This window comes from Vespula vulgaris, chromosome 11 (genome assembly GCF_905475345.1).
Source record: "Vespula vulgaris chromosome 11, iyVesVulg1.1, whole genome shotgun sequence".
Classification (NCBI taxonomy): domain Eukaryota; kingdom Metazoa; phylum Arthropoda; class Insecta; order Hymenoptera; family Vespidae; genus Vespula; species Vespula vulgaris.
The window spans coordinates 1,425,562-1,447,365 of NC_066596.1; the positions used below are offsets into that span (position 1 = coordinate 1,425,562).

Genomic DNA, 21,804 nt, shown 5'->3' on the forward strand with positions numbered 1-21,804 from the left:
CATCCGTCCGTCCGTCCGTTCCTTCGTTCCTTCGTTCGTTCGTTCATTCGTTCGTTCGTTCGTTCGTTCGTTCGTTCGTTCGTTCGTTCGTTCGTTCGTTCGTTCCGTATGCGAGAACGCACGAACGACACCGAGGTCTTCCGATTACAGGATGTAACTGGTCGGAGAGGGTGAAGGATACCGTACCGCGAGATGCACCATCGGTGTACACCCATAGGGTGATCTCTTTTCGTTTCCCGTTGCGCACCACCAATCAACGTGCGCCAATGAAAATATTCTTTTTCGTTTCAATCCAATAGAAATTTTATATGATATTTGTAACAACAAGCGATACATGTGACATATTTATACACGATATTTCTATATCTCTGAATGATCCGATGAAACAAACATCCGAGCTAATAAGTCAACGATCAAATAGAATTGATTAGATATTTTTTCTTTTCTTTTACTTTAGTTTCGCTTTTGCTTTATCTTATTTGTTTTTCCTCTCGTACACTTGGAATTCCCAGGGACGTTTGAAATGGGTAGACAAACGGGAGTGAAATCGTTCGGTGAAGGAGACGGTATCGCGTTTCGCGAGTGGCGCAAAACGTGTCTCTCGCTGCGGAAAGCCGATTCTGCGTCGCTGCGTGACCTACAGTCTTGGCGAGGGAGATTCATGAACGTAAGCAAGCAAGCAAGCAAGCAAGCAAGCAAGTAAGCAAGCAAGCAAACTGAGCCGAGCGAGCGAGCGAGCGAGCGAGCGAGCAAGCAGGCCGGTGCATGTCCCCTGTATTGATCCTTTCGATAGTAAGTAGGTACCACGCGCATTGTATGGAAGGTTTATACATACTTACCAACCTTGGGAACTAAATACGTAGGGACGACGGTATCGCGTGCAAAACGTTTCCCTGGAGCCATTTTAGTGGTTGAACCTTTTTCTTACGAGAGAGAAAGAAAAAACAACGGGGTACATTTCTACCTTCCTCATTGATTTAGCTCGATCATTTCTAGAAACTTGATACGTTACGTTTTCCATCTTTGTTTGCTCCAAGATATTTGTTAATCGAATATCTTATAAAATATCTACATTCTTATAAAAAATATTATCAGACTTAATATATATATGTATTATTTAAAAAGAAATGATTTGATCGAGACAACAACGAAGAGTCTTCGTTAGAGTCAGTCGAGAAAAGGGTCTAGAGGAAGAGATATGGCGGATTACTCTCTCTCCTTTCTCTGGGGTTAAGGTGAGGGGTAAAGGGAAAGAGGATCATCGAGATGCACGGCTCTGCACACACAATGCAACGCGGTAACAGGAGACACCTAGTGCACGGGTCACAATCTGCATTACCGTCCGCTTTTACCGCCACATTGAGCTTCTTTCGCCGACTGCTGATATATCGACGCCTCAGCAAGCAGGGGAAACACTTGTAGTGCTCTCTCTCTCTCTCTCTCTCTCTTGTTTTGCCCTTATACTCTCTTCTCTCCATTCTATTTCACCTACGCATCCGAGCGTATGACTCTTCAGTGTTTCTCTTCTTGATGACTCATCTCTATATCTTTTCTTTTCTTTTCTTTTCTTTTTTCTATATTCATCTTTATCTCTCTCTCTCTTTTTCTCTATTTCTCTATTTCTTTTCTTTGGTAGAACGACAACAAGAGACCATCACGAAAGAAGTAAAGGTTAAATTCTTCTTCTTCTTCTTCTTCCCTTTGGTACTTACTTACTTACTTACTTACTTACTTAGTTAGTTACTTACTTAGTTACTTATTTACTTACTTACTTACTTACTTACTTACCTGCAAAGAACCCCTTGTGTGTCACACGAAAGGGCACAGATTTTACCGTGCGATCGAACGTCTTTTTACCGACCGGCAATTTGACACGAGAAAGTTTAGCGGCAAGCCACGAGATCCTTAATCCCTTTGCTCTTCATTAGGATCCTTTCGTGGTCGCGTTAACTCTGAAAACGTTAGGATCGATTATTATTCTCTCTCGTTCATGAGAAAGCCTCGAATCTTCTTTCGTCGTTCTTATACTATTGCTCTAGAGGGCCTTTGGAGAAAAGAGAGTACGTTGACCGTGATTTGAAATTTTAACGAGTACTTTCTAAACTCGATACTTATCTTCTCTTTTCTTTTCTTTTCTTTTCTTTTCTTTTCTTTTCTTCTTTCGTTATTTATTGTTAATTATTGTTAATTATTTTGAAATATTCCAACATATCGAAATATCGACGATCTATTACAATATATATAATTTTATTTGTTAATCAATAAATATCGTAAAATTTCATATATATATGCCGAATAAATTTCAAACGTATTTCTCGATAAAGTCCGATGGTTGATACATTGTTAATTTCAAGTGGACCATTGGAACATAATGTATAATTTTCTTCAACGAGTGTTATATTAAAATCAATTACGATACAAATGTCCTCCCTTTGATTATAAACAAAAAAAAAAAGAAAAAGAAAAGAAAAGAAAGATCAATGGATAATTCAATTCGTAGTGTTACTATAAAACGTTAATTATCATTCGTATAATTATTTTTCATAATACGAGCCATATACATTAAATATCTTACTTTACTTCGTATAGAAAAGAAATTTCATTTCCAATATGTCCTCCTATGAAAGAAGAACTTGTTAATCCTCGAGACAATTAACGATCATCATCCTATATAAGTATTCATTTTAAATACCTAACGTTTCGTTTCGTAATCAATATATAAAGTAAAAAAAGATAGAGAATGTGTCATGATCGTCAAGGTGTTCAATATCGTTATGATGATGAATCATAATCGACCAAAGAAAATTTCATTATGAAGTTTTTCAAGAGTGTGTTGCGCGCACGACTTTTGTCGAGTAGATTTTTTCTCTCTTTCTCTTTCTCTCTATCTCTCTATCTCTCTCTCTCTCTCTCTCTCTCTCTCTCTCTTTACTCTGCAGAAACTGGTCGGTTCCAGCGACCATCTAGTGCCACGTAGAGGAACTAGGGCTTCCGATCGTTACTGATCTACCTACGTTAAGTGTTTGGTTGATGTCAGCTTGCCTGTGTGCCCCACCCACCCTGAACTCTCTGGTGTGTTATTACACCGCATCCAAAAATGACCTCAAGGGAATCGTGTGTATACCTGGCGATTCTAACCCGGATTCCTTTAGGACAGTACACAACCATTTTGAACGCTAAAACATTATCATTTTTCATTTCGTCACACTTCCCTTCTATAAAATGTATTCGTCGTTCTTATATATATTTTGTTATATTTCAATATTTTATTTATCGACATATTACGATCATCTCTCAAGATCTGATCTGATCCGATCCGATCCGATCCGATCCGATCCGATCTGATCTAATCTGATCAACGTGATAATCGTGTGTCTAAAAAAAATGTCTTTTTTTTGCTCACGTCGTCGAGATTCCAAAGGAGATAATTTTGAGGTTAATGAGGTTTAAGTTTAGAAGAGGTTTGGATAATGCGTTTGATTAAAAGAGTTATATCTATCATCCGTGATAGATCATACGTTTATGACGATTTTCGTATTTATATTTCATAAATAATAGCTACTTCAAAATTTTTTTTTTTTTTTTTTTTTTTTTTTTTTAATCAAAACCAAAAAAAGAATTACAAATGGTCGAAAGTGATATCGATTGATTGCAATTATCACGTCGATCTTTTACAAATGTTTCGTGATCTTAAATATTTGTTATATATTCCTACACATTCATACATACATACATACATACATACATACATACATACATACATACATACATACATACATATATATAAACATACATTATACGTGACGCGTGTGTGTATTACGTGCGAATACACATACACGAAAATCTAACGTGGCGCCGCCGGACGCTACGATTCCTAAGCTGCCAAATGTCGGTGGATATTCAGAAGCTCCACCTGCCGACGTTATTTACGGCCGAGGCAACGATGTTAGGAGTCTGACTCTATCTCACTCTGGACAATTAACAACGCCCAACGATGTATTCCGTTTAACCATAGAAAGTCTAATCTCGTAGGCGCGCTCGCTCGCTCGCTCGTTCGTTCGTTCGTTCGTCGTACGTTCATTCGTTCATTCGTTCGTTCGTTCGTTCGTTCGTTCGTCAGTTCACCGCGTCAGTCACTCACACACAAACATATATATACACACGTACACATATATACAGAAATAGTGCAACGAACGACAGCAAAGCAAGCTTATACGCGTGTATATCTCCTGTCTCCTCTATTACCGTGTTGTGTAGTGTGAGACGAAACACGGTCGACGAGAAAGAGAGACAGACAGACAGACAGCAGAAAGAGAGAGAGAAAGAGAGAGAGAGGAAGGGGAGAGACATCGTAGTATCACGTGCTGTTGACCTGCGAACTAGTACGTGCGGTTATGTCGTAACTTTCACAATAAGGCATTTTCATCGTGCGATCGTGCTTAGTTTGCCTTATTTTCAACTCGTTTCAATCTCATAAGAAAAGGGGGAAATAGAAGGAGGAAAAACGAAAAAAAAAAACAAGGGGAAACAGAATCACATTGTGATTATTATTATTATTATTATTATTATTTTTCTCGTTGTCTTATCGAAGAGATCTATACGTTTTTATCGGACAAAGTTTTCAATCGGTAATGTTACTTCTTTCTTTATTGAGTCGCTAAAAGAAAAAGAGAGGGGGGAAAATGGCGCGAAATTTAAATATAAAAGATTATGTAGGAGACGTGAAACTCTTTCGAAATTTTCCGTTGATAATAATAGTCGAGAAAGGAATGTGAGTTATCAAATGTGCACGATTAGAAAGCGTTATTTTTGTAAGCGTATTATCTGTGTTCTTCCTTGCGTACATCATTCTGTGATATATGGTATATTATACTAGTTGTTTATTAAAAGGAAAACCTAACGGTTAAATTTCTTTCATTATGTTCCGTTGAAAAGGAATGGTCAACTCAGGTATATGACGCTTCAAAATAGGTATGGTGACTCATGGTTAGTTATTTGGGACGGCTTTAAGATGATTTTAAGTTAAATTAAACACGAGTAGTGTGCGGCGCATCGTCGTAAGAGGGGAAGATCCTCCTCGTATATACGATCAATCAGCGTCCCAAGGTTGCCAGCAGTGTTCCCCATCTTGCCGGTCGAAACAACTTCTTTCTTTTATAGTTAGCTTCAGGCTGAGAGCCAAGTATCGTGCGCCGTCGTCGAGTTGCATTGTAACGGTTCGACTACCGAGAGATATGCCATATAACAGGAAAAGTGTGTCATCGGAACGTGATCGTTAGTAATATCTCAACGATTCGACGAGAAAGGGAATCACGATTTCAAAAGAAAACCTAATTCAAGATGGGTTCCGTCTTTTAACATTAAAAAGGATATCAACTCGGACGCGTCTTTTCTTTTCTTTTCTTTTCTTTTCTACTTTTTCTCTTTACCGTCAAATGTAGTTGAAGATTTATTTATTATTTTATTTAGAAGCATAACTATGTAATATAATTGATAGGAATCTCGTAAGATAAAATTATTATCACGTCGTATAATATTTATCGTTAATCCGTTCGATTAAAATTTCCAAGTACGACGAGGTTTTACAATGTTTATAGACAGTACGTATCTCAAAAGATAATAAATGAACGTGCGTCGATTCTCCCATGGGATGATAAAACGTTGCGACGGCAACGTTTAAAGTGTGTTTTAGACAAGTTGTACCGGTGTGACAGAGAGAGAGAGAGAGAGAGAGAGAGAGAGAGTAGAAGAGTGTGGAGCGTTCGTCCTTGCACAGTGCCGACCCGACGAAGCATATATCTAACCTCTCTCTCTCCTGAGAATAGAGCGCGAACGTGCGCGCACGGCAAGCGAGCGTCGTATACACAGAAAACCGCGTGGCGAGTCACGGCGCAAGTCGAAACAACGAGGCAACGCCGCGTGGCCGATCAGCTGGTCGGCCGCCGGCACTACGAGAGTGGGGGAAATCGCGCGCGACTGGGCTAATGAGTGTGCGACCTATTGCTGCTTCTTGGTGGTGGAGGAAGCTTCTCCTCGAACGAGAGCGCGAGCGCGCGCCCGCGCATACATACATACAAATACACTCACTGGAAAGGGAGAGAGAAAGAGACAGAGAGATAGAGAGAAAGAGAGAGAAAGAGAGGGAATAACTACTAAGCCGTACAACCAACCGGCCAGCCAGCAAGCCTCAGGAACGATCTTGCGTTCTCTTCTCTACTGCTCTGTTGCCGACGCAACCTAGACGTGTATGTGTGCTTTTTTTTGTCTTCTTCTTCTTCTTCTTTTCTTTCTCTCTTGCACTACCGTCAACCACATTGCCACCTCCTCCGCTGTCTTTTCTACGATCGAATGGCATTGCAAGGTCTAGGAGCCGGCTCACTACCGGCAATGAGAGAGAGAGAGAGAGAGAGAAAGAGAGAAACACATTCACACTAGACTTCTTTATCTTCTTACTACTCCGTAATATGCTTTTCTTTATCTTAACACTTTTAACACGATTCTCTTCTCGAATTTCGAATGGAATTCCTTTTTTCTTTTTTGTTTCTGTTTTTTTTTTTTTGGGGATATTTTAGAACGGGTCTTAAAGGGACACACGCACCGTTGAAATGTTTTTTTTTTTTTTTTTTGAAGGGAATTTTATCAATACATCTTTTTATTACCACTCATAAGATGAGTTTTCTATCTTGTCAGTTATGGTCCACCAAACGATTGACCTACAAACACAATTTATCGATTTCTTTGGAAAATCTCGTTCAAACACTCGCGAATGATACACTGCTATATCTTGATATTCAATACAATGATCGAACTCTTTCTTTCCAGCACTTGTCAGCTAGTTGATTTCAGATATCATACACTGTATTTCTCTCTCTCTCTCTCTTTCTCTCTCTCTCTCACATTCGTTAGTAGTACACTTGATGAAATTTTTATCTCTCTCTTATTTATTTTTCTCGTAAAATTGTACATAACGATTAGTCACACACATAAGAGCGATGATCGAATTATAAAACGTAATCCGCGAGTTTACGTTATTCGAAATACAAGAATTAAAAAGATCGACTTTATTCGGGAATTGCAAACAAATGGAATTTTATTACATTTCTTTTTTATTTTGATGTCTACAATTCTGTCGAGTTAAAATATTCGAATTTGTAAAGAAGATAGAAAAAAAAAGGAGGAATCGAAATCACGTAAGAATTATCTTCCATGGAACGATCCGACCGACTCGGCGGTCCAACAAGCTATGCTCGCTCTCTCGACGTACGACTGGTCGCAGCTCGGCCGGAATCATCCCCACCACTAAAGCAACCCACCACCGGTAGTCTCCGCTAATACGCGCTTGCACGGCACGACACGCGACGACGGTAGACGTAGTGCACAGGGCCGTCACCACACGACGACGGCCATCGCATCGCGTCGCGAGGGCGCTCGAGTCTTAAAGGTGAATTTACACCTGACACTTGTGGCACGGAATGTAGCCGTTGACCGTTTTAATCCCTCGCGACGTCACGAATGACGACGACGACGACGACGACGACGACGACGAGCACTTGTCTGTCTATACGTATTAAACGATTTTACTTTAGAAACGAAATCTACGTCACTCGATTAAAAAAGATCTCTACTACATTACGATTTTTGATTATATAAAACATGTCAAGGGTTATAACGAAATAAGACTATATATCGATGATATAAAAAAAGAAACAAAAAAAATAAAAAAGGGGATGAATATAATTAGCGAAATCATCGCAACGGCACGATAGTCGGATAATCAACAGTATTTTGTTCGTAAAAGAGCATGATAGTTGATAATCAACGAGACATACATTCGATCGGAAGTTGAAGAAAAAGACAGCGAGTGAGCGACCGACCGACCGAGCGAGAGAGCGAGAGAGCGAGAGAGCGCGCGAGAGAGAGAGAGAGAGAGAGAGAGAATATGTGTAAAGTGGAAGGGGAAGAGGTCGACGCGTGATAGGCGCAAGACGAGAGCCGGGCAGCGAAGCGCGTATCACGTACAACGTATCGCGGTACAACGGCACCCTTTTGCACGACGCGCCGGTACATACAGCCACACTTGGCCACATCGATTTTACTGGCTCGCTTGCACTCACACTCGGTCGATCCGTTCACCGAAGGAATGTCTCATATGCCTTCTCTCTTTCCCTCTCCATCCTTCTCTCTCTCTCTCTCTCTCTCTCTTTCTCGTTGAGCGCAAAATCTCTTCTCTCCGTCAGTCACGCGGCGTTTCTTTCGGTCTTACTCCGTCGTCGAGTGAGTCTCTCGTTCCCTCCCGCCCCTCCTCTCCCTCCCCTCCTTCCTCCCTCCTACCTCCCCCCTCCTTCCCCTAGGTCCGTGCTCGCCAAGCTTCGTCGCTTCGCCCGCTCCACCCTCTCCATCGTCGATCCTCCTTCCCCCCCTTTCTCCGTCTCCGTTCGTCTCTCTGTTGTGATCGCGGGGCGGTAGCGCGGCGCCGCGGGGAGGTGAAGTGGTTGCACCTTTTGCCGCATCTCGGAATCTCTCGCTCGTTGCTCATTTGCTGTAGCGCGGGGGAGAGAGAGAGTGAGAGAGAGAGAAAAGGGGGAGGAAGGGAGAAACAGAGGAATAGTGAGAGAAAGAGAGAGAAAGAGAGAGAGAGAGAGAGAGAGAGAGAGACCTCCGGCTAGGTAGTAGTAGTAGTAGTTGCGAACGGTACGGTGGTCGGACAGTTCCAGTTCCGTTTCGATTAGACGAGTCCACACGCCGGAATTTTTGGCTCGTGAAAACGTACGCGTAATGCTGTTTATCGTGGCCATTGACGGCACTCTGTGCTACTGCTGCTGCTTCTGTTGTCGTCATCGTCGTGGTGGTAGTAGTAGTAGTAGTAGTAATAGTAGTAGTAGTAGTAGTAGTAGTAGTAGTAGTAGTAGTATAGTAATAGTTATAGTAGTGGTAGTAGTAGTCGATGTTCTTCTTCTTGTCTTCGTTGTTGTCATCGTCGTCGTCATCGTCATCGTCGTCACTCATCAAAGAGCAGTATGTCAATCGTACTGCGTCAATTTCATGAGGTTAAGAAGCTCGAGAAAGAACAAAACGAAGTGAGAGTCAAATTCGTTTGATTTGTTTTTTCTCATTGGTGAAGGAAAGAAGAGAGACAGAGAGAGAGAGAGAGGGAGAGAGAAACGATGGCTTGACGCCGGTTATGGCTAACGTAGTAAGACTGTCGAATCATCATCATTATCATCATCATCACCATCATCATCATCTTCATTATCGTCGTCGTCGTCGTCGTCGTCGTTCTTGCTGTTCTTATTGTCACTGTTACTATCGTCTTCATCGCCGTCGCCGTCGCTGTCGCCGTCGTCGTTGTTGTTGTTGTTGTTATTGTTATTGTCGAAAACGAAAAGGAGAAAGAAGAAAAATCAACAAGGAAAGAGAAGAAAAGGGAAGGAAGAAATCGCGTTGCGGAAAAATTCTTTTGCAATAATCATCGTCGTCGTTGACAATAACGACAACGACAACGACAACGACAACGACGATGACACAACGACGATGATACGACGACAACGACACGACAACGACGACGACGACGACGACGACTTACCGGGAGTACTGTCGCCGTAGTATATACGCTGTCTCAAGCCGAACTCGCGAACGCGAACGCGCGCACGAGTACGAACACGAGCGAACGAACGACGAACGAACGTCGGAGGGGGTGGAGAGGAAGAAGCACAGACAGCAGCCGGCTGCTTCTCTCCTCCGCTGCCCGAGAGAGGGACGATCCCCGGCCCTCTAGCCCAGTTCCGGGCACGGTCGCTGATCCATCGATAAGGAAGTTTCCTGTTCTCTCAGACACACGGATCATCCTCTCGGTGCGTATTCGGCAAACGAGCGGAACGAGAACACGTCTCCTCTGTGTGTCTACCTACTCCTCTGCGCACGAGATTCCTCGTTGTAAGGCGTCCCGTAGCACGTGAGCAGCGGCTCTCTCCCACTCTTCTCTCTTTCTCTCTCTCTCTCTCTCTCTCTCTCTCTCTCTCTCTTTCTCTTTCTCTCTCTTGTTCTTCCCCTTCCCTTTTTTCTTTATATCTTTTCGCAGAAAGAAGAAACTTGCAGGTAATAATCGTTTTTCTTTTCTAAATACATCCTCGTATATATATATATATTTTTTTAGATTCTTTTTCTTCTTCTTCATCTTCTTTTTTTCATTTTATTTCCATTTTTCTTTTGCATGGACGTACTTAACCCATGCACGCACGCACGCACGCATGCACGCACGCACGCATGCATCATACTCGTGCCTCTCTTCGTCTATCCCTCTTTCTCTCTTTCTTTCTCTTTTTATTTATTTATTTGCTCTCGGCATTCGCCCTAAAGCTTCTTTCTTCGTCGTGTATGCGACATGAACGTTAGGTTAGATCAGCACGGTTCATACACTCCAGCGCGTAGCCGCATCGCCGAAAGGTCCGACACCGCGGAATCCTCTCGCTCGTTGCCAATGCCTGGCCGCATACTGCGATCTGTGATTCGTCGACTCGCTTTTCTCAGTGAATCGGATGCGTTCGTGTGATAGGACGACGGATTTCGAACCCTGCTGCTTCGAGATTCTCTCGCTCTTCCTCTCCTTCCTCATCCCTCTCTCTCTCTCTCTCTCTCTCTCTCCCGCGTCCCTCTATTTCTACCTCTACTTCTACCTCTACCTCTCTCTTCTTCTGTTTCTATCTTACTCGCTCTCTTTCTCTCTACATACGCTCTCTGTTACAGTGGCTCGGCGTCGATACTCGGTAAACATCCCGGTAGCAGTTCCTCCTTTCATCCGTTTTACCTTCTTCGCGAAAAGGCGAACAATTGTTTCAAGATGAGACGCGAATAATTTCCTCCTTTGTTCAGGGCTCATTTCGTACGTAAGTATCGCGATACTTCAGAGCCGGCTTCGAAGTCGATTTTTTAATGTGTCTCTCGATGTCCTTTCTTTTTTACTTAGTATCCCTATTTTTCTTTTCTTTTCTTTCTCTCTTTCATTTAATTTAATTATCAACATTTTCTTTCCATTCCTTCGTCGCGTATCTCTCTCTCTCTCTCTCTCTCTCTCTCTTTATTTTTTTTTTTTTTACGTCGATAATAGATCTTTATTTTTAACGAAATAGGCACGAACAGAGATGATCGTCCCTTTAACATACTTTTTCACACGGAAATCTTCCTGTCATCTTCATGTCCAGCATGTTCTCTACATTGACCTCCGTCTTGCGGAAATTTCTATTGGTAGATGTAAACTGGTGAATATTATTATCGGAGAGCGTAGGATATTTCAAAATGACAAATAGCAAGCCGGTTCGTCGTCATCGTCATCGTCGTCGTCTTCATCGTCGTCGTCGTCGTCGTCGTCGTCGTCGTCATCGTCGTCGTCATCATCGTCGTCATCGTCGTCATCGTCGTCTATATTCGCGTTTTAAAAATGCGAGAGGTTCGCTTTAAAATATTCAAATGGCGTAGACGTTGAGTGCGTGTCCTCTATCGATCGTAGGAGTGGTGTATTAACGACGAAGGCACCGAAGTTACACGAAGGATTTATACTCTCTCTCTCTCTCTTTCTCTTTCTCTCTTTCTCTCTTTCTCTCACACATTCTATTAAAAATGTCATCGCTAAAGGATCGCAATTTTATAAAATACAGTTTATGAAAATTGTTGGATAATATTCGATTTTATTTCGCGGCTAACCTCAATAAAAAAGAAAAAGAAAACAAATAAAACGCCATTGCGTTACGTCTCTTATTTATTAATAAGATTGATGATTGTCTGTCACTTCGTACGTGCATTGCATTAAACATGATTATAGTTGAAGCGTATCAACGAGATTCCTTCGATAATCGCAAATCGAATGCTTTCGATTAATATCTCGAAGTTCCTTCGATTAATATCTCGACGTTCCTTCTATCTCGAGTTACGACATACATTGTAAAGAGAAGACATCGACAGATACACACAGACAGACAGACAGACAGACAGACAACACATGATGGACAAACAAACACGTCCTTTTTTTTTCTTTTTTTTTTTTATCTAACCGAGATGGCATCGACGTTAGTACCAGAGCAGCAATGCCTTTAATTCCGAGTTATAGAGCGTGCGCGCATACGTGTATGTATTCGTACATGAGTGCGTAGTACTATGTATGTATATATGTATATATATATACACATGATGGTAGCAGAGAGCGTGGAATTCGAACGTGTGCGTTCCGCCTGGCAAACGCGCAAACGCGTGACCGCGTCCATGAGGACTTACCATTAATCCGGGTTCTTAACCGCGCACGGGAGTAAACGTGGCTGACACGCCGGTCCCCGATGATGATAATAATAACAATAATAATAAGAATAATAATAAGAAGAAGAAGAAGAAGAAGAAGAGGAGAATCGCTGCGCGTAATTTATCGTCTTACCGACGTCATCGGCCGTATGACGTGAATAGTTTTGCCTTCTTCCTCCTCCTTCTCCTTCCTTTCTCCTCCTTCCCTCCTTTCCTCAATTTGTAGACACGTACGATAAAGAAAAGAAACCTGGCTATAATAACAAGATATATATATATGTGTATGTGTCTATATATATATATATATACAAGTACATATATATATATATATTCAGTATTTGCTCCTCGAAGGAGAATTCGGAAGCGAACTTGTGAGTGAAACTGCCCCCTCGTGGTGCGTCGGTTCTGTCTTCTGCTGCTGCTGCTGCTGCTGCTGCTGCTTCCCGATCCAACCGACACCGACGACGACGACAACCACGACGACGACGACGGCGACGGCGACGACGACGACGACGACGCCGCCGCCGCAACCACTCCTCCGCCATCAAGTCCTTACCTCTCATCCCCTCCCCTCCATACCTCCTCGCTCCCCTCGAACTCGAAATCCCCCCACCCCGAGCCTATCGCTTGAGTTCCCCCTCCCCTTGCCCCTCGACCCTACTCTGGTCTCTTCTCTTCTCGTTTCGTCGCCGGTGCCTTCCCTGCTGTTGAGAGAACCCTCTCCTCCCTTCCCCTTTGCCCTTCCGTTCGTCCGTCCGTTCGTCCGTCCTCACTCCCCCCTCCCTCCTCCCTCCTTCCCTCCCTCCCGCCCTCCTGCTCTCCTCTTCTATGGTCCTCCATTTTGTCGTGATTCCTCTAGCTCCGAGCGTATATCGCACATTTTGCTCGCACGGTGCTATTGACTTTTACGTAGGAATCGTGCGCGAAAGTGTGCCTATGTTTGACATACTGCCGATCCGCGCAAACCGAGAGCACGACTATGGGACTCCACCATAGGCTGCCTTGGAAGGTGTCACTCTCTTTCTCTTTCTCTCTCTTACTCTCATATCTATCCGTCTATCTATCTATCCTTTTCTCATTTTCCCTCCCACTTTTCGTTTCTCTCTATATATCTCTTTCTCTCTCTCTCTCTCTCTGTCTGTCTGTCTCTCTCTCTCTCTCTCTCTCTCTCTCTCTCTCTCTCTCTCTCTCTCTCTCTTGCTCCATCACACTTGCTCTCCACTTCGTCTCTTTTGCACTCGCTCCCCTTCTGTCCAGTGCGCGTGTTCCTTCTCTCTCGCACAATGTCGTTCCTTTACTCCCTCCTCTTTTTCTGCATGATTCTGTCCTTCCAGGTTTATTCCCCTCGGTAAATTGTGTCTTTTAACAACATGCGAATTGCGTTGGCCGATAGACAGCACGCCAGTGCCAACTACACAAAGTGTAACCCTCTTTAAAATACTCATTTTTCGTACATCTTCTACGTTTCGTCTCTGTTCCGGCCGCCGTACCGTTCCTTCGCTTTGACGTTAATTCTCGGGCGGTAATGTCAGGCTTTTCCGCATCTTTTCCATGATGCGGTGGTGAAACTCGATCGGATAGTAGTGCCGTGCTATCTCCTTTTTATTACATTCCTCGCGTCATCGTTTTGCCGAATTTTTCCGTCCGATCAGTTGGTTCGTTATCGTGTATCTTTGTAAATCGTTCTTATTTTTACCATTAAGAAGAATTTTATTAATATTCTTTGTCTTCTTTCAGATGTCTGCTGGGTCACAAATTCAGATGGCACCCCAATCAACCGTAAACTCTGGTCAGTCGGTTCATAGTCAAGACTCGAACATGAGTACCGGTAAGCCTAATGATATTTACTTTCAAAGAATCTTAGAGTGACTTTAAGTAAATGTTGTTTTGATCTATACGTTCTCCAGTGATTTATATACTCTGATCATGAAATTATACTTGTCAGAGTATCATCTTATTTCTAACAAGAAATATCTTTTAGAAATGTTAAAGTATTCAAATCCAATAAGAGATTTATTATTTATATTACAGCGATTTCTTATCTTCTCAAAGTATGGTGATATATATCAACTGCGGTCGCAAAATTTCATTGTATCTATAAGTTTGTAATCCATTGTAGGCTCTTCGCATAGTGATAAGGAGGTAGACCCAAATACTCCGGAAAAAATACCAAGAACTCCTTCTGAAAGGAAAAGAAAACGTAAAGCCGATGATGGTGGCGGGGGGGTACCAGGAGGGCCGGTAGGCAGCAAGGGAACTAGGTCCGTTGCTGCCTTAGACAACAAAAAAATCAACGAATATTTTTCAAAGCACCATCTTGGTAATAGTCCCATTCGACACGGAGGAGCTAAAAGTCCTTCTCCTCAACAGGGATATCCTATGGTAGGTATCGTTTAGTACATTCCAAATACATCTCTGTTTTTATTGCTTTACTTCTAATGCTGAAGTAACATGATATTGTTAACTCTATTTTATTGAAATTTATCACGTACTATAAATTTTCATTTCGATAGTATCCTCCATCGCCTCAACAACCTTTTTCACCTCAAGTAACGACGCCTAACTCCTCGGTGGCGGAATTTTCGTCCTTGATGCAACCACCAAGGCCTCATCCTCAACCTCCACCTCTTCCACCACCGTCTTCGACGCAACCTGCAGGCTCGATGGTCAGCAAGCAGGTGCAGGTAAGGCCTACCAACCTCAGTAGGACAAGCCAGGTCAGGCAAGCGAAGACTAACACCCCAAATGTAAGCAAAATTCGGTAATACTTGCGAGCATTTTATAAGAAAAGCCCTATTAATTTATTCCTTACATAGAATTCCTTAATATTATAATTACATGTTTGTTACAATGTTTCTGTAATTAATAGCGATATTGATAAAACACTTTGTTAACACGATGTCTCTACATGAGATTTTTTAAATGCTCTATTAAATGTATTGCGATGTATAAATGATATTAAAAAGACACAAATATAAGTGAATTGGCAAAGGTGATTAACAATGAAATTTAACATTAGTAATGATTACGATGCTATGTCAGTAGCTCCAACGAATAAAATGATTCAAAATTGTTATCACCATCATATTCATGTCATTGCGTCTTTTTTGTAGTTTTTTAATAAGATCATTTTGCTATCAATACTTATTAAAGAACATTTATACAAAATTATTGTATGTATTATTGTATATAATATCGTGTGTAAAAGTGATATGTAAGCATAAAAAGGATGTTTCTTGTCGAATGTTCGCAATAACTTGTACGAATTTTTAATCAGACTGTAGCACTGTATCCATTTGTTATCATACAGATGCAGGCTACCTTGTAATGTCGCTCCTTAATCCAACAAAAATTCTTTTTTTGCATTTAATTGGTCAAAGTTATTTCATATTCAGTCGTCATTTTCATTGTAAATTTGTTAATAGGGGTGTATGTTTTTTATCTTGGCATTCCTGTATGTTTACATTTTAATAGATCATTTAATTTTTATACGCTTGATTTCTGACGGGTGCAATTTTATTATTACATAGAGAGGGCTACGATTAAATCTATACTTTTTTGTGATGATTAGTATTTCTCTACTATTTAACATACGCATACATTTTAGGTGTTTTCCTTGCTGCCTGTAATTTTGTTATATTAATATCCTTGGGTTTTGCTCTATATTTATTTCGAATAACTAACACATTGTTATTTTTTATATTTTATTTTATAAATTTGGCTAAAATAATTCTTAGAATCATCTCATTGAGTTTCTAACAGTATGAACAAAAGAAATATAGATTTATTTCTTTTTTATTTGTTACATGTTTTTTGCTCTATCTGGGTGCAGCAAGGTATCTGGTGTTTCTAATCAATGCTGACAAATGTATCAGATGTTACAGTTAATTATTTGTATTTACTATAAAATATGTAAATTATACATTCCAGACAGAACTAACTTGCCAGAGGATACAGGAATTTGAAACTCAAGCCTCTTCGGACTTAGAACTACGTAATAACAAAATTGATGAATTAAATAGAGTAAGTAAAAAGTTTATGCATAGGAATATGTACAATGAAGACGACTGTTCTTGATATTTATTTCAATATTAATTATGTCAACGTGTATACGTATTATTTTTACAGACGACAGATGAACTTAGGCATCAAATGGCTAATCAACAAAAAATTATTGAGCAGCACAAATCCCATATAAATAAGTGTATAGACGTTGTAAAGAAGTTATTAAAAGAAAAATCAAACATAGAGAAAAAGGAGGCTAGGCAAAAGTGTATGCAAAATAGACTGAGGTTGGGACAATTTGTGACACAGAGGGTAGGTGCGACGTTTCAAGAAAATTGGACGGATGGTTATGCATTTCAAGAATTAGCTCGAAGACAAGAAGAAATTGCAACCGAGCGAGAAGAGATTGATAGACAGAAAAAATTATTGCTTAAAAAGAGGCCATCCAATAGTGAAACAAGTAGGAAGCGTAGTCAGCCACAACCTTCTTTGCATAATGGAACTGAAGCTACATTCTTAAAACCAGATGCTGTACCTGGTTCTTATACGTGGCAAGAGTATTATGAAGCCGATGAAATACTCAAGGTATTTATTTATACACACACACATACACACATATGTACTTATTTGAGAATAAACAATAATAAATATGCATGAATATAATTTTTAGTTGCGGCAAAGTGCGTTGAAAAAAGAAGACGCAGATTTACAATTAGAAATGGAAAAATTAGAAAGGGAACGAAATTTACACATCAGAGAGTTGAAGCGTATTCATAACGAGGACCAATCGCGATTCAATTCTCATCCTGTATTGAACGAACGTTACCTTTTACTAATGTTATTGGGAAAGGGTGGCTTCAGTGAAGTGCATAAGGTATTAAATATAATTTTGATATATATTTTTTGAAGAATTTTATGGTCCACTTTCTTCTTCTTTTATTTCATATATTTTATTACTTTCTTAATGCAGGCATTTGACTTAAAAGAGCAACGGTATGTCGCTTGTAAGGTGCATCAATTAAATAAAGACTGGAAAGAAGATAAAAAGGCTAATTACATAAAGTACGTAAAAAATCGAATGGTATTAAACACGAATAGTGAGAATAATATGATATAATATAATATATAACATACATATATATTTATTATATTATCCTCATTTATAATATACATAATATATTTAACATATTCTTTACTAAAATAGGCACGCATTACGGGAATACAACATACATAAAGCTCTTGATCATCCACGTGTTGTAAAATTGTACGATGTGTTTGAAATTGATGCCAATTCCTTTTGTACTGTCTTGGAGTATTGTGATGGGCATGATTTAGATTTTTACCTCAAACAGGTACATAGTATTTTCTTTTTTGTACTTTACGTTTTTCTTTTAATTTCTTTTGTTTTGTTTTGTTTTTCTTTTTCTGTTTTTTTTTCTTTTCTTTAAATTTTTTCTTTTCTTTTCTTTTCTTTTTTTTTATTTCATTACTTTCTTTTTTACAACGAATTGGATTAAGAGAAGTTGTATTTTTTCTTTGATAGCATAAAACTATACCAGAGAGGGAGGCAAGGTCGATCGTCATGCAAGTAGTATCGGCATTAAAATATCTTAACGAAATAAAACCACCAGTCATACATTATGATCTAAAGCCAGGTGTGTGTGTGAATTAAAGCATTTCACTTTATAGTAAAGAAACATTAAAACACTATATATTTTATGTCTTATATATTATCTCTTTTTATATAGGTAATATATTACTCACGGAAGGTAACGTCTGTGGAGAAATAAAAATTACAGACTTTGGATTAAGTAAAGTTATGGATGAAGAGAACTACAATCCTGATCATGGTATGGACCTTACATCCCAGGGTGCTGGTACTTATTGGTACGTATTTTTGTTCATTATTTTCTTATCCAAATAAATACTTCAAAGATTCGTTTATTCAATGTAAAATCGATTTATTAGGTATCTTCCGCCCGAATGTTTTGTCATTGGTAAAAATCCTCCCAAAATATCATCAAAGGTTGATGTATGGAGCGTGGGAGTTATATTCTACCAATGCCTTTATGGTAAAAAGGTAATTTAATAAATAGTTCAAATCGAAATCCATTATCGTCAAACAGTAGTAACGTTGTTAGTAAAACGATGATTATATTTAATTTCACAGCCATTTGGACACAACCAATCGCAAGCTACGATTTTAGAAGAAAACACCATATTGAAGGCCACTGAAGTTCAGTTTGCGAATAAACCAACCGTTAGCAACGAAGCAAAGGTAAGGGGAAATGATCGGATAATACTTGAAAGAGAAATCGTTTTCTCGTGGTAGATCGATATTTTATTAGGATTAAATCGTGTTACAGAGTTTCATAAGAAGCTGCCTAGCGTATAGGAAAGAAGAACGTATAGATGTACTGACACTAGCTAGACATGAATACCTGCAACCTCCTGTGCCAAAACATGGCCGTCAAGCGAACAGTCAGCAACAGCAGCAACAACAACAGATTCAGCAACAGCAGCAGAGCTCCTTTACTGTTGGCATGTTTAGTGGTATGAACGCGTCGAGCAGTTCGTAGTGGAAATGGACTAAAGACGAATATCTTCGATATGCTATTACATGCCAAATCTTGAGCACTGAACTGCGCACCATCTCATCTTAGGAAAATAACGATCGCTATAACCAATTGTAAATACTAAACCGGATACTATCACCATCACTACCACCACCTTCACCGTCATCACCACCATTACCACTACCATCACCACTACTACCATCATTACTACCACCACACCACCACCACCACCACCATACCGCCACAACTATACTTACAGGTCGTCTCATAGGACATTGCAAGAGAGATGCGAGACTGGTCGTCGCAAGTCCAGAAGCTTGCGTCTTTCTACAAGCCACGCTACATTATTCAGCATAACAAAAATGTTGTGTTCGTAAATATTCAATTGTATTATCGTTCCTTGTATCAAAACAGTGGGCTGACTTGATAATAGTGTTTAAAAGAATGGAAGGAAACGGATAAACATGTGATAAGTCATTGTGAATTAAAAAGTGAAGTTTAAACTAAAGAGGAGAGTAAGCGAAAGGTATAAGACGATGGAATCCAGTGGAAGTGATTTACTCGGTGAAAAGGGAAAGAGAAAGGGAAAAAGAAAAAAAAAAAAAGAAAACAGAGGGCAACGAATGATAAAAATGCAGCGCGTCGAAAGAGTAAGAGACTTTGCTCTTGCGGAGACGTTCCTCTCTTCTGAAGTTACGTATGCGTGAATGAGTGTGATGAAAGATTGTTAAATCTAGCGTGCGTGTATATATTTATACTATATATATATATATACTAATAAATCCGATATAATATATATATATGGTGTAAAGAAAAAGGACAGCATTGACAGTGGGAAGACAACTGTGGTGGCTCTATCCTCGCATGACCTCCGTGCAGTCAGGTATTCCATGAATACTTGACTACACATCATGTTACTTTATTCAAATATTAACATTATTACTTATATCATGACTAATAACAATTAACATACATAAACACGAGGAGATTTGGTTGGTTGTTCCTATTCTGAAACGAGTGGGCTTTACCTATACTGGAACGATTAGTTTGAGAATTAAATGGAAAGAGTGGCGATGCTCCCAAAGTATAAAAACAAAAAAAATCGTATAGGATCACGGTCCACCACTTGCACCCCCCCCCCTCCCTCCACCTCCCGTTCATAAATATATTTTAAATTGAGAATTTTCTAACTCGCGGTTAAAAAACGTGTTTTTCCTTTCTCTAATCGTGGACACATCAACATATTATTGCGGCCATCTCCGTGCTAAATCAATTCGTATTTATCGGGCATTAAAATTTGTAAGGTAAGAATCGTAATATTGTACCGACCTGATCATTATTTCTTTACTCATAATTTGTTTTATATATGTACGTTATATAGAGATAATTATGAAATAGAAGACTAAGTTATTTTATCAAGTGCCCTTGCTTTGTATTATAGTCGTGTCTGTCGACAAACTGCAGCTTTGGGGAGTAATAGAAAGAAGTTGTTAAAATGTTGTAAGTTGTTGGTACAATGTGGGCACGGTATTGATGACACAATACCAACGTGATTGGCAAAGTATGGTCAGAGGAGAATACATTACAAGTCTGAACAGAGTCTGCTACTAGATCCATCGCTTAATATTTTAAAAGCCAATCAACCGTTTCCCTTTCCTTTCTCCTACAATTCTTTAATAACTAATCCTATTATTCAAGAAAAACGCATACTTCTTGTTATTTCTTTTTCTCAAACGTGTGCCACTCTAAAAATGGCTTTTCATTAAAATTAAGTTACAAAATTGCCTGAGAGATATTTCATTTATATTTTTTAATACTTTTTAAAGCCAATATTTATTCAAATAAATTGATACTTTTTGAAGCAATTTACTCATCTTTAATAAAATGTGCACTTTGTTAGGATTATTGATGATAACGTGAAATTTTCAACGCATGTATTAAAATCAATGAGAGATTAAAAGTAATCAATATATTCGTATAAATATTGACTTTGAGTTCAGCTTTTCTGTCGCGTTAAATCATGTATTACATCTCTTTTTATTTCTTCATTGAATGTGAAGATTTTTTTCTTGAAGAATGACGGAAAGCCTTTTTTAGACGGCAAAAATGTTCGCTTTTTCTTTTTTTTTGCAAGTAAAATTAAGCAAGTGGAAATCATAAATTATTCTAAAAAAAAAAGAAAAAAGAAAAAAGAAAAATCCATTAAGAAACGTATACTTTTGCAAATTTGATCCGGTAACTTGTATCGAAAAATGAGGATTAAATGAGCAACTTATTTTACATCTTTTACAAAAGCCATTAATATGCATTTATTCAAATCAATATCAGAGGTAGCGTTTATGTTCTGTGGAAAGAACAATTTTGCATTTGTAAATATCGAAGAACTTTAAGAAAAATCAACGGATAATAAATTAATAAATTAACGCGTGCATTCGTGTATTGGAAGAAAGATATATATATATATATATATATATATATATATATATATATATATATATATATAGACACACACACAAAAATCCGAGACGTTTTTTTACTAATAATTTAAAATATACATACACAAACGAATTAGAATATATAACATTTTTTTTTTGTGGAGTGAACTACAAAATAGTATTAATTTCATAGAGCAAAATTGTAATTCGAGTACAGTCGGGTAAAGTATTATTATCGTAAATGACACGACAGCCATCGCAATATAAATAACATCGGATATTTTTTATCGCCCTTACGTGTTAGCATAGTCATGATCTTTCTCATAATTACCAACAGGAATTGTGTCGAGGATGGTGTATGAAACGTTATAGCAATAAAATTACGTATTTGTGTATAATTTAAAGTTAGTAAACTTATTGATTACATACAATATTTGTATTAGAATATATATGTATGTATATACGTATATATATATATATACACCCTATTTTATTGAAGAAAG

At 39.1% G+C, this 21,804-nt stretch overlaps 1 protein-coding gene across 21 annotated transcripts in view; it reads left to right on the forward strand.

Moving 5' to 3' along the window:
- LOC127067605 (serine/threonine-protein kinase tousled-like 2) overlaps positions 1-20,478 on the forward strand; it is a 55,719-nt gene extending 35,241 nt beyond the window's left edge. For 9 of the 21 annotated variants that reach the window (XM_051002730.1, XM_051002724.1, XM_051002725.1 and 6 more), the window contains 13 exons: positions 14,023-14,113; positions 14,405-14,667; positions 14,799-15,032; positions 16,216-16,308; positions 16,414-16,875; positions 16,961-17,164; positions 17,261-17,352; positions 17,495-17,642; positions 17,834-17,945; positions 18,039-18,177; positions 18,259-18,370; positions 18,461-18,568; positions 18,657-20,478. In XM_051002730.1, coding sequence (XP_050858687.1) covers positions 14,023-14,113; positions 14,405-14,667; positions 14,799-15,032; positions 16,216-16,308; positions 16,414-16,875; positions 16,961-17,164; positions 17,261-17,352; positions 17,495-17,642; positions 17,834-17,945; positions 18,039-18,177; positions 18,259-18,370; positions 18,461-18,568; positions 18,657-18,869 — 2,271 coding nt within the window. In that variant the 3' untranslated portion in view covers positions 18,870-20,478. Of the gene's footprint in view, positions 1-5,725; positions 6,246-6,669; positions 8,849-9,603; positions 9,852-10,078; positions 10,096-10,743; positions 10,884-13,090; positions 13,295-13,345; positions 13,941-14,022; positions 14,114-14,404; positions 14,668-14,798; positions 15,033-16,215; positions 16,309-16,413; positions 16,876-16,960; positions 17,165-17,260; positions 17,353-17,494; positions 17,643-17,833; positions 17,946-18,038; positions 18,178-18,258; positions 18,371-18,460; positions 18,569-18,656 lie in introns of those variants that run through there. The other 12 variants (XM_051002740.1, XM_051002741.1, XM_051002722.1 and 9 more) reach the window with 12 other exon arrangements.
- Positions 20,479-21,804: the final 1,326 nt, after the last annotated feature.